A 17,814-nucleotide genomic window follows, 5' to 3' on the forward strand; every position below is an offset into this window, starting at 1 on the left:
GAAGTTCCCCATCTATGCATTATTCCCAGCACTTATCTGAGGAAGACATGGATTACTGTAACTGGACTGAACAGGTAGATGCACAATGCCTCTAAAATTATGGTGCACCCAATAACTGGTATACCCATTCATACATACATCTAATGCCTTCATTTTTACCCCCTCATTTCTTTTTGGTTAAAAAGGCCTGATCAGTTTTACTATGCAGAAAAGATTTCATGAAATGTAAAAACTGGCACTAAAGTGTTAAAGGTATGGTAAAGAATTTAGCAGTGTACAATGTATTAAGTGTTTGAGTTAAATATGTTCTATCAGTAAAAGAGAAATTTGATTTTTATGAGATTTCTTAAAATATACTAATCCATCACTTCCACTTCTCTAATACGCTCAGTCTTCCTCCTACAGTGCTTTAGTATAATTAAAATGAAAGGATCCATGCAAAAGGGCCAAATAAATACATATACATTAAGGTTTGATTTTTGAAGAAAGTCATATGAGGAGGCAGAAGGCAGTGAAAGATCCCATTCCCCTTACTGCCATTTAGTCTTTGTAGGGCTGACAATGCTGCCTCACACTTATTCTTAGGCATTGATATGGGAGCATGCATGGGAAATACGGTATTAGAGGAAAGAATGAAGAATATGAAGAAAAAGGAGGAGATAGAGCAATTGTAACTCAGAAGTGCTGGACCTAGAATAATGGTACATGCTCCACTGGTGTGTGTTTCCATATTGTTCCTGTTTCCCCAGTCTTCCATGAAATTCCTAAAATCAAATTTGTTGACCTCATAAGACTGTCTCCTACTCTTCTTTTCTGAGTAACCTGCTGTTTGGCCCACCTCTCAGTAAACAATCTGAGAGTTAGAAAACATTTCTAAAAACAAAGTGCTTTGACTCCAAATAAAGCCATGACAGTGAATCTAATAATGTTACCACCTATGGCACTGAAGGTCTGATCCTGCAAGCCTGCATTCCTGGGCAAGTAAGCACTGTGCAACTCTGCCTATGCTTGCATACTTATAATACTAGGCTTATCTTTTTACAAGGGCATGTAGTAATAGAACAAGGGTTCAATGGTGTTAAACTAAAAGATCACAGGTTTAGATGAGATATTAGGAAGAATTTTTTTGTTATGAGGATGGTGAGACACTGTGACAGGTTGCCCAGAGATGCTGTGGATGCCACAACGCTGAAAGTGCTCAAGGCTAGGATGGCTTTGAGTAACCTGGTCTAGTGGCAGGTATCCCTGCCCATGCGAGGGGGGGAGTGTATCAGAAACAGGTGATCTTTACAGTCCCTTTCAAGCCAAACCATTCTATGATTCTCTAATCAAAACATCTTTTTTTCACATTGTTAAGTAAGGAAGAAACACCCATATTCTTCTGCATGAAAATAAAAGTCTTGTCATGAACACCTGCCCCAGAGTTCAAGTCTGACTTTGGAAAGGTGAAAGGGGAACAGAAATTAAATTAGGCAGTGACTGGAGGTCATGGAGCAGAGGAAGAATAGAAATAGTAAGAAAAGAAGGGGGGAAAAATCCCCAACTCACATGAGGAAAAAAGAGGAAAAAGGAAAATTTTTATCCTGTCAAGAAACTGGTTTTAAAGTAAAAAAAGCAGCCTAAGGATTCTGTGGGCTTAATTGGCCTTGGTTCTCTGTAGGTGTCTGCTTTTAGCACTGCTTTTTGAATGCATGTTAACCTTTAGGAGGCAATAGGAGTATATTGGCTTTTTGATTAGTCTGAAAGCAGTCTAATTCCCTGGCAATGGAGCTAGACATTGTAAGTGAGCAAACCATAGACAGAGCATGCACTAGTTACACAGCAAAAAGAGATTTTCAGCATTTATTTATGGTCTAGTATACACAATTTCAAACTCTATCCTCTCTTTATGAGGAAGCTGGATCCCTGTTGACATGAGCTGAGCAAAACTAAGCTGGAGTTCTAGAGGTGGATAGTAAGCAGCAGGCACAGACTAATGCAAACTGCCAGTTCTCACCCATATTCACTTATCTCCCAGTGGCTTGCTGTTTTGAGGTCGGGCAAGTGGGGAGGGCAATCAGGATATAGCAAGAAGAAAATGATTACCCAAAGCTACAGATCTTGGTGTTCTGCCTTGTGGCTTTTGGTTGCTTGCCAGAAGGTCCAAAGGCAAAGAAGGACAAAACAACAGGACTGATATCTGAGTCTCGGTATATGCCTCATTTCTGCTTTGTTTTGTTAAAGTGTTCTCTTTGGAATGGCTCCTAAAATTACATCTTCTTGCAAAGAGGAGAGATGAGTTGCACAGCATATTCCAGTAACCATATATATCTTAAGGACAATGAAGTATTTGCATTAAACAGTAAACTCAGACAGGTCTTACTGAATGTCAAAAAATAGAAAATACTAATGATTCATCAAATCTTCTTCCCTGATCAGTTTCTGCACAGTAATGAAAATATAGCAGCTACTTAGTCAAGCCTTGGCACAAAATTCTGTTTTGACATAACTTCCATAAATCTTTCAAATGCTGACTGAATTTTCTTTCTAAAATGTCCCATTTTGCATCACACATATTGAATTCCTTCATTTAAAGGTGTAATAATTGCTTCTTACCCAGATGATATTGTCTTCCATACTTCTTTCATTCGTTTTGATACTCTGACCTTCACTGAGTTAAACTAAATGAACTATAATGAAAAAATTGACTGAAAAACTGCATCAATTTTTCCCTGTCAAGCCCATTAGTTGGTCAATGGTTATATTACATCATCCCAATTTTTGTAACTTAGTTCTAAGAATCCATTTTCCAAGGGTTACTGCCTCTGGGAGTTGCCTGCACTACGACACATATTCTGTTTCAATAAGACTAATGTCAATATCTGCAGCTCCCTTACACTGAATCCTAAGTTAATCTAATATGTGATATGCAAACCAGTATGTTTTTAATGAATCAAAATTTAATATCAGTTATGTAAAAAAAAAAAAGAACTTCTAATCAGTTTCTCCTGAGTGAATCTGTCTCTTTCATTGCAGAAAAATTTACAGGACAACTTGCAGTAGCGCAAGATACAGCTTAATATTAAAACTGTACCTTCAACTTAATTATGCCAAAACTAATAACTCTCCAAAATAAGATTTTTGCACCGGTAATAAAAAAAATCAACAGTCTCTTGCGAAAACACAGAAAAGTTGTCTGATAACATCCGAAGAAAATAAATAGCATAGAATTGAATTCCAAGAAACTCCATTAGAGAAAAATTATTGGGTTGCAATAAAGAAGTTGTTCATAAAGCAACTAATTTTTCTAGGAATTCTGCAGCTTTTAAAAAAATCTTCAGTGGCCTATGTTTCAATTTAGAGACCATAAAATAATAGCGTAATTTGTTGTCATTTGATTTTAAAAGTCACTTTTCCCCCCCGATTCTTCTGCTTATTGCTTAAATGTATTAATGACAATGTAATTTTGGAAGGTCCATCACTTTGGAAAGTCTCAATATGCACTGGGCTTTGCTGACAGCTTGTAACATCTCTGACCTCTAAAAATAGACAGAAATGCTCATTGTAATGCACTGAAACATCCCAAATACTTCAATAACAGCAGACCTACTCTGAAATAATTACACAATGATGTACTAGGCTCTCCTTTTTCTGGTAGCCTTCTTTCTTGTGGCAATAATATTCTTGGTATTTCCACACATACATGTAAAGACAGTGCTAATGTATGAAGCACTAGCATGTTGTTACTAACAACAGTACAGGACTTTGGTATGGTGTGTATAATATTGCTGCAGGATCTTTTCTTTTAACCAGATGTCTGTGTTGGTAAGGGCTAGGAACACTTCGTCACTCAACTGCTTCAGGGTTGAGTTCTCATGTCTGGAAGGTAAAAAAAGGACCACTGAACCAGTTTCATATTTCCCTTTCTGCCAACTCTTGGGAAGGAGTTGTCATCATACATGACACAGCTGGGCTTATTGTGCTTGGCTGGAATGAAGGGAGCCACAGTAAAATGAGAAAATCATGGAATGGAAAATCAAGAAGTCAGAGCACAAAGACTCACTAGGGCAACTAAGCAACCTATAGGGAATGCATTTTCTAAAGCTAAAACAATCTTATAATGACCTTACAGAATATTGAGCAACTGCAGTAACGGATTCTTATACTCTTAAGAGTGTGCTTTACATTAGACAACCATTGTATGAAAATAAAATCATAATTAACCAAATTCCATGATTAAATTCACTTTTCCATATATAAATTAATCCACTTATCCATATTTATTCCTATACTTAAATAAAGAAATTTATCCATGGGCTTATTACAATTTTATAAGTCAAGCTGACTGGATATGGAGTCGTCTGTTGTTTGTTCTACTGCTGAATCAGGGTGCCTAAATTTTACATATTCCAACATTAGAGATGAAGGACCCAGGAAAACAAACTGGACTGTGTTCCTCTAGTGACTTCTGGTTAAGAACTCCATGAAAGAAAAGCACAAACAATAAAATATTTTCATCCTCTATTGTGCTTCAGGCTGTGGGCATCCTGAGGTACCAAGATTAGAACAAAAGAGAGATTGTGCAATTTTTCTATTTTCCTGATACAAATTTGCAGACTTGTAAGCTTTAAGAAGTAAGTCGATTACAGGAAGACATTGGAGACGAGTTGTGCAGAGTGGGATAGAAAATCAGAAAAATTCTCAGAGCAAGAGTTACTGGAGTTAATGGAACAACTGTAGAAGACAATAATATAAATGTAAATACAAGCATGGGAGGCTGATGCACAACTATCAAGACTAGTATAAAAAAGAGGTCAGAATTTGATGTGGAAGATATGCAGAATGTTTTGAATAAAGAAGATTCAGAAAACTGATAGCAATGAAAACATTAAGACTGTATTTGGAAATCCTCAGTCTTTAGGAAGTATAAGACAAGTACGGATTTTTACCAGCTTAGAAGGAAAAGATGCTTCTTTTAGGTAAATATGATGGTGTCAAGATTTTCCTGAAAGGATAAACTTCTAGCATGGCCAAGACCTCCATGCTAATTATTAGCTTGGAAGGACTCATTACCTCGTGCCTGGTATCAAACAAGAGCCAGTAATTGGCAGCATTTGCTAATCCTAGTTACAAGGTTATATAAAGTATGATTAGCAATTTAGATGAATTTATGAAATATTGGTTACAAGTGGAAAACATTTACTCCATGATTTGAACATTTCCCAGCACAGTGTGCGGCCTTGCTTCTTATGCTGAATGTTCATTTCTTCAGACCTTAACCAAACATGACACAGTCAGTAAGTGTGCAAGTCCTCTAAAAAAATTTAGTTGACCACAGTAAGGAGTATAGGTGATCCCCTGTGCACTCTTCAAAATGAATAGAGAGAAATAGACACTACTAGAGCAAAATTAATCTGATCTGCTTTAGACATCTCTGTAAAATGCCCTAACAGTACCTGTTGCCTTCCACTCAGAGGTGATGAGATCCTGTATAGATACCTACACCTAGATATCTCAAGATCTTGAATCAATTCCACCTGAACATCTGCCCAAGCAGTTGTAAACCACTGGGGCCATGCTCCAGGTATATTAGTCTCTCTGCAAATACACCTTTGTGTGTGGCTTGTGGGAGGATCCCTTCCCACTTCGGTGAATGAATGAATGAATGAATGTTTTTGCTTGCAGAGAAAGGATTATTCTAAATCTGGATGGGCACCTGAGATGCGTCTGCTTATTCCAGGCACACAGAAGTCCTCCAGGTTTGGACTCAGTTGTATGAATGCAGTCTAAAAATTTAGGAGCTGAATGGTAACCAGAGGTGTGTGCTGAATCAGCTAAATCAATAAACAATGAAGAAAAATCAGCAAAAATGTTAGGCAGGTGCAGATGAGAGTTTTTTTTAGTATGTTTCCAGTTTTTAGCCCTACTCCATATGTATAGGAAGCATGGTTGATTTTTAAATGAATAAATCTATTTGGTTTCTTTTTAGCTTATTTTCTCTTATGCTAAGTATGATCAAGGATAAAGGATGGAACCCTGAGGCACTCCATTCCTTTTGGGTGCCATTCTTAAATACTGGGAACATTTGCTACACTTGAAGGTGTCAGCTGGTATGTTCTTCAGCACATTTTCCTTTAATTTAAATTAAAAAATTCTAATCATAGTTTTATATCTTTAAATAGTCCATGTTCCAAGTTTGTTCTGTATTTATACCGTAAGTCTGAAATATATGGCAACAGATGATTCCAGTAAAGCTCAGTTATGAGATTCTGGATTCAAGGGAATCGTTCAGCATAAGCACAGCAGGTTCTAACACTGCTTATGGCTTAGGGGGGATCTCTGTGCACAAGCACAATTATGAAGCCAGACTTGAATAACAGATGTTTCCAGCTCTCAAGGTTTTGGTTAACGGAATGTTTTTATGTAAACAACATAAAAGAAGTCTTCAAAGTTCTAGGACAAAAGCAGTTACATGTTCTCTTAAAAAGAGAATAAAACAGTTCCCAGTTTAAATGATACTTTGAAAAGGCTATAAAAGCAATTTAAAACATTTATAACATATTTTGAAACATAGCAGATATGATTACTGCAATGTACTTATTTGTTTACTAGTTCTCCATCCATCTTACATATTGAGGTGGTTTTGTCTGTTTGCCCACTGTCACTCAGTGTTGAGTTGTTGAAGGAAAGAAGACTAAAAGATCAGATTGAGATACGATTAAAATAGAAGCTTCTCTCAAGACTGACAGTTGTGATGAAGAGTGGTAAGCAGAGCTAATTCAAAAGAGGTCTCTGTGATGACCTCAATTTTATGATGTGCTGACTCTCCAGGTAATTAAAAATGGCCAAGGCCCCACTGAATGTAATTGAATCTGGCACATCACAGATGTTTCAGGATGGCTATCTTCTTCAAATTACTATAATGATATAAAATAATGTGTTGTATTATAAAATTTTAATCTCATATAATAACACTATTTGCATCACTGTTGTAAAAAAAGTGGTTAGCATTTCCATTATGATTGGTTTCATAAAACTGTCTTCCAGGTTGAAATTTGCCATGCCTGTCTTTTATATATATATATATATCAAGCAATTTTTACTTAATATGCAGAAGCATAGAAATGAAGACAAGAAGGTGATCAGGAGTAGTCAGCATGGGTTCACTAAAGGTAAGTCATGTTTGACCAACCTGATTGCCTTCTATGATGAAACAACTGCCTGGATGGATGAAGGGAGAGCAGTGGATATCATTTACCTTGACTTCAGCAAGGCTTTCGACACTGTGTCCCACAGCATCCTCATAGGCAAACCTAAGAAGTTTGGGTTGGATGAGTGGGCAGTGAGGTGGATAGAGAACTGGCTGAGCAGCAGATCCCAGAGAGTCATGGTAAGTGCCACAGAGTCTAGTTGGAGGCCTGTCACTAGTGATGTCCCCTGGAGTTCTATACTGGGCCCAGTATTGTTCAACTTATTCATCAATGACTTGGATGAAGGGACAAAGTGCCTTCTCAGCAAGTTCACTAATGACACAACACTGGGAGGAGTTGCCAATACCTCAGAGGGCTGTGCTGCCCTTCAGAGGGACCTCGACAGGTTGGAGAGGTAGGCAGAGAAATACCATCTGATATTTAACAAGAGCAAATGCAGGTCCCTGCACCTGGGGAGGAATAACCCCGAGCACAACACTGGGAGGAGTTGCCAATACCTCAGAGGGCTGTGCTGCCCTTCAGAGGGACCTCGACAGGTTGGAGAGGTAGGCAGAGAAATACCATCTGATATTTAACAAGAGCAAATGCAGGTCCCTGCACCTGGGGAGGAATAACCCCGAGCACTGGTACATGTTAGATGCTGACCTACTGGAAAGTAGCTCTCTGGAGAAGGACCTGGGGGTCCTGGTGGACAACAAGCTGTCCATGAGCCAGAAGTGTGCCCTTGTGGCCAAGACCAATGGAATCCTGGGATGCATTAGGAAGAGTATTGCCAGCAGGTCAAGGGAGGTGATCCCCCAGCTCCCTTGATATATGTGCAGATAGGTATGCAGATGAGAGATAACGTAAGTGATGATCTGCTTGTCTCAACATTATGCCTTAGACCAGTGATAGAACAATCACAGACTTACAAATAGGGCTCCAGGTGGTCATCTGCAAGGTGTCTATGACTGCGACAATCGTTAATGAATTTTTCACAGTAGCTTGAGCTTTGGTGGAATATGCTGTAATCACTGATGACAAGTTCACTTTAGCAAATTCCCTGAGCAGTCTAACATTGTCAGGGACCCAGCTTAACAGAGTAGGTGTAGAAATCATTATGACTTCGCTTTTTGCATTACTGACATAAGCAGCCATGGAAAATAGGTAAATGGCCATCCCATAAAAGCAGCAGAAAAACTCCTATTGATTTTAATGTGTTGAGTGACATGTTTGAAAAACTGAGGCTATAGAAAGAACATCACCCACCTGATTGGCATAAGGGAAAGTCATTTATGACACTGGGCAGATACTTGGCATCTGTTGTCAGGGAGATCTACCTGGCAAAAAGGCCACTAACATCAGCTCATAGATTTCCTCTCCTTGCTTTACTGAGGTATCTATCTTTCACTGGTTACAGTGCTCAGTGGTCCTTCAAAACAGGAAACATGTTGTAGGTGCTCAGGTGAGCAGCTCTGACTGCCAGCACATCCACATGGAAACAGGCTGACTAGGAGACCTGAGTCTCTGTTTCCACCAGTCACCGAACATCCCTCTTACCTCAGGAGGTAATCATCTTCTATGAGGGCAGGACAGAGCCACTTTGCAGAATCAAAATTACAGAAGGTAGGATGATCTAATCAGCAGAGTAACTTTCTCTCTTAAGGTCATATTGTCCATACATAAAATGATACCTATGCCCTGCAGGTGAAGCACTATAGTTTGCAAACTTAATTGCAATGAACAAGACTTTGCAAGAATTTGGGTGCACACAAAATGCTAGCACACAAGACAGAGAAAACAGACTGTGCTTGGAAAATTATTTTCACTTTGGGATCAATATTTGCAGGTAAAATCACTGCTTAAAAGACAACCAGATGTGATGTATTGCACAAGTCTTTGCTAACAGAGATTATTAAATATCTGAGTAAGAAATACTTCTGAAAAGATGATAAACATGATGTCCTCTATCATCTGATCCTCCTAAACTGTATCCTTTTACAGATTTCAGTCCATCAGATGGATGGAAAGAAATTTTTTAAAGCTTCCAAAACAAGTACTTGCTGGTGTTGTTAGTTAACTCAAATGCAGTAAAGTATATGAATGCAAATTTATATCTAGCAAATTAATGCCAGGGTTCATAAAATTACATTGCAGTAGAAATACCTCACTAGTCAGGGAGCAGAGATGCCTTGCAAACACTGAATCATAACCGTAGACTTACTTTCCATTATGTAATTCATTCTCTTCTGACTGACTGGGCTTTTGATTTGCATAATGGATGCAAATAAAAATGACTCTGCTTCAATTAGTCAGATGATATTTTTAGACAATTAGCATGTAAGCATTAATATTACAAATATGATTAAGCAATTATTTAGCAAATCTTTTCACCCTGGTTGGCTTCTATACACCTCTATCTAGATGTCCTTATTCTTATTCTTACCACCATAATCTTACCCTAATCTCAGTTTCTAGCCTTTCTCTCTGTTTTATTACACAGTTGAACCCTAGCAAATACTTCAAGTACAAAAGGAAATTATATTATCAGTGGGGAATGGAAAGGATAAAAGTAAGCCTTCAGAAAGAATCGGAGAAGTAGATGCCATAGCACCATAAGTGGAGTTACTGGATGCCACCGAAGTAAAAATAAAAGAGTATATATTAATTATGGGTATATATACAGGGAGAGGTCTACCATCAGTCCAGCAATTTACCTTAACCAAATACCTGGAAGATGTATAATTTTCCCCTCAAATAATCAATATTCTGTAACAAATCAGTCACAAGCTAGTAATAAATTTTATTGTGCTTCAAGCATTGGACATAGGTATTTCACTTAAATATGAAGCAATGTTTCTTAAATTATATTATTTAAAGCTTTAGTTAATATCAACATTTTACATTGCTTTAAATACATCTGTTTCCCTGGGGAATATTGAAATATTTTCCGTATATACCCATTGGCCATTAAATATACTCATATTCTAGTAACATATATATGTATTTATAAGCATACTGTGACAAACGTTGACTCTCTGGAACAGTGATATTATTCCTGCTATAGTGTTTTTCCAAGTTCAAGAAGGATGGAATGATGTGGGTCATTTTGAACTTGGATGTAAACCCTCAGTTTAAGGACTGGCCAAATATGACAAACTGACTGTTCTAAAAGTGATTTCCTACAGGATTTGTGCTCAGAAGGCACAGTTCCAGACTGTCAGACATGCATACATGGCAAATATGAGAATGACAGTGATAGTCTTCCAGAAGCATGATACTCATTATGCATAGTATACAGTTAGTTAATAAATGGAAAAATATCATATTAGTAAACACAATTGCATAACTTTGGGAAATGAGAATGCTCAGTTCAAAACATTGTTTTGAGATTTAGAGTTTTTCTCATCCACTGTATTCCCTTAGAAAACCACAAGCCATGTAGATCACAAGAAATGAACAGTGCCAAAATGACTAAACTATGTATGAGCTCTGTGTCACCCAAGGATACAAAATTTAGGAGGAATAGAGTAACATGCTAAATAATATTCGAAGTTTCTATAAATTGTCAGAAAAATACGTTGGCATTAGACTGGAAAAATGTCTAAACTCAGACATCAGTTTTCACCGAGATTTCTATTTGATAACTGGGGATATAAAAGGGTATGTGTACTGGCATGAAACTCTGGACAATATCAGAAGAGGTTACTTCCAGTACCTAACATGGAACCTGGGGAGAAGCTGGCTTTTAGGGAACTGTTTTTAATGTCTCTGTTTACATCATCTAGTTCCATTAGTTGCTGTTATAGATTTCCCACCTATATTTTGGGTCACAAGGTGTGTCTGAACATGAGCTTCTCTAGTTCTGTTTAAATTCCTTCTTTTGGAAAGCATGATACCTGTTTTCCATTAAAACTTTGCCATGATCCAGTTCTAGGTGGCAGCTAAATAAATTTTAGGAAAGCCCAAGAAGACCTGATTGAGGTAAGTCCTCAAGATGCCAAATAAACACCCAAGTACAATGGCTGTGGCCAATTTAATGAAAAGCCATGGAAGAGTTAACACTTTTTTTTATAGTATACTAAATAATATATATTATAATATGCATAATGCTGCATTACATATTATATAATCCTATTGATTTTGCTATTCAGCGAGGACTTATTAAACATGAGTTCAATTCCCTCCTCATCTTGAGGGGAATGAAACCTGTATCTGTTACCTCTATTTACCAGACTACAAAATATCTTGGCAGGAATAAAGAGTTGGATTGTGGCAATCCAAATGTCAGTCTTTGCATAACCTGGAAGTAATGTGGCAAGAAACAGCATAAATATAGAGGACATGACCTTGTGATCAGGACATTCATCTGGTTCTTCTGTCAGGATTACTTTTTAAATCATAACTGAATCCCCCTGGTCTCCACCCATTCCTGGCTGAATGCTCTATCTAAGCACAAGAATAACTTGTGCTTCCTCTTGTTTGCTCTCCTGTGGTTCCATGACCATACAGAAGGACAGGCTCTGCCAAAGGGAGGAGATGTGGCCCAGTAGATGGGTGCTTGCTGTCAAAGCAGCAGTCCTGCCACTGGAAGCTGTGTATATCAGGCAACTGTATTGCAGAGATGAGTCCAGCCATATTTTTGTTCTCACTAATTACAATTGACTAGTTTTAATCAGGTGACTCTTCAGTGGTGTTTGGGAAGGATATTTCTTGGATATATCCAAATCTCCCAGTTGACTGTAAACATGCCATTGAAATGTTTGTCAGACACTTATTACATGCCAGACCTTGTTTTAGATGTCCACTAGGTCCTGACATCTTAACAAATTTTGTAAATGAAAATGATGTATCTTATTTAGATATAAGAACTCCAATAAAGAATTAAAAACTAGGCAATATTATTTTAAAATTAGGAGAGCTTCTATCTTGAAATGTAGATTTTGCTGTTATAATTCTACCTACCAGCTGGAAGTAAGTGCAAGCATGTCTCCTTTTTTTTTACGAGTGAGTCATAAATTCAATCTATTAAACTGAAAAGCACTCTATATATTTCCTTCAAATTACAAATGAAAAGACAGTTACTGACCACAGTATAATTGCATTGCTCTGTCTCCATTATTTAGCTATAAAAAGATACGTTCTAACACACTTATCTCTTTGTTTCCAGAGAAGCAGTCTATCTTGAAATTCAGCACTGGGAGAAGAAAGCCAGCAGAATATCTAATTCAGAAGGTCATTTGTGTCAGCTTTGTTTGAAATCCTGCCCTAAATTTGAATGACAGAATGAATGTGGCCTCTGTTCATATGACACAAGCTGAAAAGTTATGAAGATTAACAGCTTTCCAGTCAGCTCCTTGAAACATGCAACTACATTTGTAGTGGATGGGTTTTCTTGAAAAAGTATTCCCTACATTTAATGCTGCATACCATGGCACTTTATAACACATTTATCCAGCATATCACATTCACATGGCGTGGCACAACCACTGAAGGAAAAATAGCAGAAGGAAAATAGCAGAAGATGGAAAAATTGTGGAGATAAGGCTAGAGGTGAGCAAATATGTTATATTAACTATAACTTGCTACTCACTAGGAGTAGGAAAGGAAGTGTATTCAAATTTAAAACAGAAAACAGAAAAATAATACTTAAAATTGCATTTTAAACTTTCATATTGAAGTGATTTTCAGTAGGTGATTCCTGTATTTAATAGTGTGGAATGAAACAGAATATTTATGAAGCATTACAAAATAGCCATTCATTGGTAAACCTGTCTGAGCTCCTTCACAACAGAACAAATGAATTTTGTTTACACTGACATTTAAGATTACCCTTGAAAGTAACCTTCTTCCAGTTTGGGCTTTACAAATTGGTCTTCTCTGCCTACATCTTCACTGAGCATCTGCACTGCAGACCAGTGCATTTGCTTCTAGATCCTCCCTAGAAGCCCTCCAGGGAAAAATGAAATCATTGTCATCTCTGCTTTCAAACCTAGCACTGATTCTGATAGAAAAAAAATTATTAAAAGACTGAGGCATTTTGAACTGCTCTGGGTAAAGGTCTGCCAGGACAGGATTGAGGACAGGGACTTTATACAAGAGCATGTAGTGATAGAACAAGGAGGAAAGATATAGATTAGATATTGGGAAGAAATTCTTCACTGCGAGGGTGGTCAGGCACTGGAACAGGTTGCCTAGAACAGTCCTGGATGTCCCATCACTGGAAGTGTTTAAGGCCAGGTTGGATGGGGCTTTGAGGAACCTGATCTAGTGGGAGGTGTCCATGTTAGGGGGCTTGGAATTAGATGATCTGTAAGGTCACTTCCAACCCAAACTAATCTATGATTCTATTATTCTATGATGACACAAGTGAGTGGTGTATATATTGCACAGCTTCATGCCCTGATACTCAACAGTCTTCTTAGGGTTAAGCTAACTCAGTTTCTAGCACAGGTATCTAGCAGCTCTGGATTCAACTGTCAGTGGCATCTAGGTAATTCCTTGATATTACAATAAGATATTACAATAATTATTAGCAAACATCTGTTAATTCTGGAAGAATCTGTATTTCCCACTATTTTAAAGTGATCAAAGACAGAACTGAATGGGATTTTAACTATTACACTTGAGCTCTGCTAAATATAATGACATTCTAGACCAAAATGTGTTTAGAGTTGACATGGTAAAAATCACTAAAAAGATAAGTCATGAGGTAAACTAATCTATGAAGGAGAACTTTACAAACACTTTGAATTAAGCTCAATGTTTTCCTTCAAATGTTATCCTATTTCAAAATCAGGCAGAAAAATTATAATAACAATAGTTGTATGTAGTCTGAAACAGTGTAACAGTTGTTAAACGAAGTGCAAATAAGAACTTAAAACTGTAACAGCATAACAGATATAGAATATAACTATTAGCTTTAAGTCTATTAAAATATTAATTGCTGTTGCATTGGAATCAAAGTAAGAACCACAGAAATTAATGGTTATGTGTCCAATTAAAGTTTGCAGAGAGCTTCTTGACATTGTAATTATAAAATTTGATTTCCTACTTTATCAAAATTGAGATAATCACAGAAAATGACAAATTTACAACATAGTGAATCCACTCCCTACAAAATCAGACAATGTACACTTACAATGCAGAATCCTACATATTGTTCAGTCTGTCACATCCAAATTCTACCATAATAGAAGGAACACATATTTGAAAGTAGATATTGACATATAAAAAATAATGTCTTGAGTTCATACTGTCTTCAAATGCAAGGACCAGGTATCTTACTGCAAGTAAATCCTAAATATAATGGAGAAAAGCAAAATAAGTATCTTAATAGTCTCCCTCTCATTTGCCATTCTCAATTTGAAAATTCAATCACCAAGATACAGATGTGTTTTTGAAAGCTTTAATCATCTTCCACGGCTCTCTAGTAGTTATCCATATTGCAGAAGAAAACTAAGAAGAGAAATTATGACAGAAAGTAGCAAACTGCCAAGGTATAAAAGGACAGAAATGTAATTGTTACAGAGATCCTCTTTCATTTCAAATCTTCCTTTGAACTGGCTTATAAAATGAGACACAACATGTTCACGAAGAGAATATAATTTGAGTTTATTACCTCATCATAACCAGCATATTATGAACTAATTTGGGACACTGAAAATTACATAGAATAATGCACAAAGAAATGCTATCCCAGAATTAAGGTGCTCTGAAACATACAAAGTACTTAATAATGATTTGTTCCGCCCAAACTGGTCTTTAGTCATACAGAGCTTTGCACATTTCCAATTTTTTCTTCTTAGCCTGCTTCCTCAGACTGATACTACTTTCTAAAAATCTTGACTAATTGCAGGTTGATGATCTGCAAATACGCAACTTATACTGTAACATAGTAGAAAAAGTCAGATTTCTGTATTTCAAAACTGAACAACAGAAGTTTACTGAAAACCTTTCCATGGTAGCTTTAAATATTCCCCATCAACAATAAATAATTCACAATTCATTTCAAAATTGCAGAACAATGTATAATTTTCATTCAAAACAGTAATTTGTCATGTAAAGCATAAAAGAAAATTGTTAGTAAATCTGCATTCAAAAAAGGTGACTATCTCTAGCAAATAACATTTGTTTATTAGATTTATGTTTTATGTATAAATTCTTACCTAAGTTGTTTAAAAGCTTCTGCTTTCACAAGTGGTGTTTCTACAGAGTGTTCAAAAAGTGCTCCTTCAGGCCCTGAAAAAAAAAAGGGAATAAAAATACTATAATGTAATGGTTTGAATGTAAAAAAAAAAAAAAAAAAAAAGCAAAAAAGCAACAGTTATTTATATGTCCATTTTGATATCAGAAATTAAGGTAACACATATTAAAAATTATAAGATAATTAAAATATAGCTACATTATTACCATTGCAGTATTAACTGAAAACCCACAATACACAGGTAATGTAAAAGTACAGCTGTAAATTTTTAAGATCAAATCTGAAAAGTCTGGAGACAGTGAAATTTTAAACTACCTGGGACAGGAAAATAGAATGCAGCTACCCTCCACAACAAATCCTGGGCTGCACAAAGCCCTAAATTAGAGCTTTGGAATCTGTCTAGACAGAGAATGGCAATGGACGATTAGAAAGTATGGTGTAGATAGTATAGATGTGGTATTAGATGGTATTAAATTGTGTATAAAGGGAAAAAGCTCATAAAAATCAGTGAAGGCAACCACAGAGGACATGGTAAAAGAAAAAAAAAGTAAAATCAAGAGAAACCATTTACAATTAATACATTGCTGAGACCACTGACAGGAAGACTACCACTTCATGGGGTCTGGGGGAAAGTTCTCAGGATGCCCGAAAAAAGCATGAAATGTTCTGGTTTTTGAGAAGAACTCTAGCTGATATCATGATTCCTTAGAATGAAATCTTCCTAGCTTGGATGGAAGAGTACACAAAATATAAGAATTACCATATTAAATCACTTTACCACTTTGAGAAATCATCAATTTACTATGCTTCTGTTTAAATTTTATTTAGCTGTTGATATCCTCATCATCAATTTAAATAGATTAATCTTTCTGGAAACTGCTAACTGGTATGAATCTAACACTGGAAAATTTAAATTCATTAATTCAGACAGAGCTTTAACCCTTCTTCATTAACATTAAGATTATTCTGCAAGATAAAACCTAATGTGTGGAGGGACATACTTAATTATTCTCCTGTTCTTGTATTTGATTTGGTGGGTGTTATAAGGTTGCAACCTTACACAATGAAGATGATTAAAAAAACCCAACCCCACACCTTAAGGAATTAAAAATATTTATCAGAAAATGCTGATTTGGTACAACTACGATGTCTTGTAGGGATATGCTGATCTGTCAGAATTGTAGATGTGGCCCTTGGGGACATGGTTTAGTGGTGGACTTGGCAGTACTGGGTTGGACTCAAAGATCCTCAAGGTTTTTTCCAACCTAAATGATGCTGTGATTCTGTGGTTTTATAAGGACAGGTAAGTGGTAACAGAGATAGCATCACTTGCATGGAAATAGGGGCTAATGGAAGAAAGCCAACAGGAAAAATCAGTGATAATGCTCTAGAAAGGGGGTTGTGGGTGTGTTATGAGAAGGAATCAAAAGGCTTATTTCCATATTATAGAGCTGTCACTTCTAAGCAAGAGTAAAACCTTCCCTTTCTGTGAGAAAAATTTCTTCATCAAACAGCATTGAGTTTGAACAGTATGACTAATAAAAAAAAAACCACCTCAGGGCAAATTTTTTTTTTTTTGGAAAATGGCCCTGAATTGATTTCTCGTCTTAATTTCCTACTTTGTCTTTTAAACTGCAAAGAAAGAAGAGTAGTTATGATATGACTATTGCTATATTCACTATTTTATAGACTAGTGTTTATTAATATAATGCAATTTAATCCTAAAACACACAAGAACAAGATATCAATTTTCTCAATGAGAGGACTGAAGCCAGCAAGATTCATTAACAGCCCACGCACCCAATCAAGCAAGGACCATTTGCCTCTTCAAAGTCTAACAGAATGTTTACTCATACCCTCAAATTGCCTCCTACTTAACTTACCTTTCTGAGCAGAAGTGTTTAAATTAAACCCACATCTTCACATTGCAGTTCGTTGTTAGCTACGCAAACTGAAAACTTTTGCATAGAACAGAGCACTAGAAAATCACAGACAATACTCAGCAAATACTTTAGGAGATTTTTTTAAAAAAGAAGCAAGCAAAAGGATGAGTAGTAAACTGGGGGGAGGGTGATGTGATTCTCCATAAAGATACTGATCCCCTCTGCCCTGCCACCTTTTCTTCAAAAAAAAAATCCCATATATGTAGATATGGCACTTGGGGACATGGTTTAGCGGTGAAAATAGCAGTGTTACATTAATAGCTGGACTCAACCCTAAAGGTCCTTTCTAACTCTAACGATTCAATGGCTCTATGAGTCTGCCATGACCATATACTTAGTTATAAAGCAACTGGGTCTTTGCCAGCCCATATACTGTTTCAAGGTGGGTTTCACTGTTACCAATGCCAACTGAATGTATATAACCTTATCAGAATGAAATGCTGATGTTCAGTACCTCCATAGCAACATAATAGATGTATGCAAAAGGTGCAGGTGA

The 17,814-nt window shown here is 36.7% G+C and overlaps 1 protein-coding gene across 1 annotated transcript in view; it reads right to left on the bottom strand.

Moving 5' to 3' along the window:
* Positions 1–17,814, bottom strand: part of SGCG (sarcoglycan, gamma (35kDa dystrophin-associated glycoprotein)) — a gene marked incomplete at its 5' end in the record, with an annotated part of 41,915 nt that overhangs the window by 5,993 nt on the left and 18,108 nt on the right. The window contains one exon of the mRNA XM_009072951.1: positions 15,338–15,410. Coding sequence (XP_009071199.1) covers positions 15,338–15,410 — 73 coding nt within the window. The remainder of the gene's footprint in view (positions 1–15,337; positions 15,411–17,814) is intronic.

Source organism: Acanthisitta chloris, unplaced genomic scaffold (assembly GCF_000695815.1).
Source record: "Acanthisitta chloris isolate BGI_N310 unplaced genomic scaffold, ASM69581v1 scaffold4684, whole genome shotgun sequence".
Classification (NCBI taxonomy): domain Eukaryota; kingdom Metazoa; phylum Chordata; class Aves; order Passeriformes; family Acanthisittidae; genus Acanthisitta; species Acanthisitta chloris.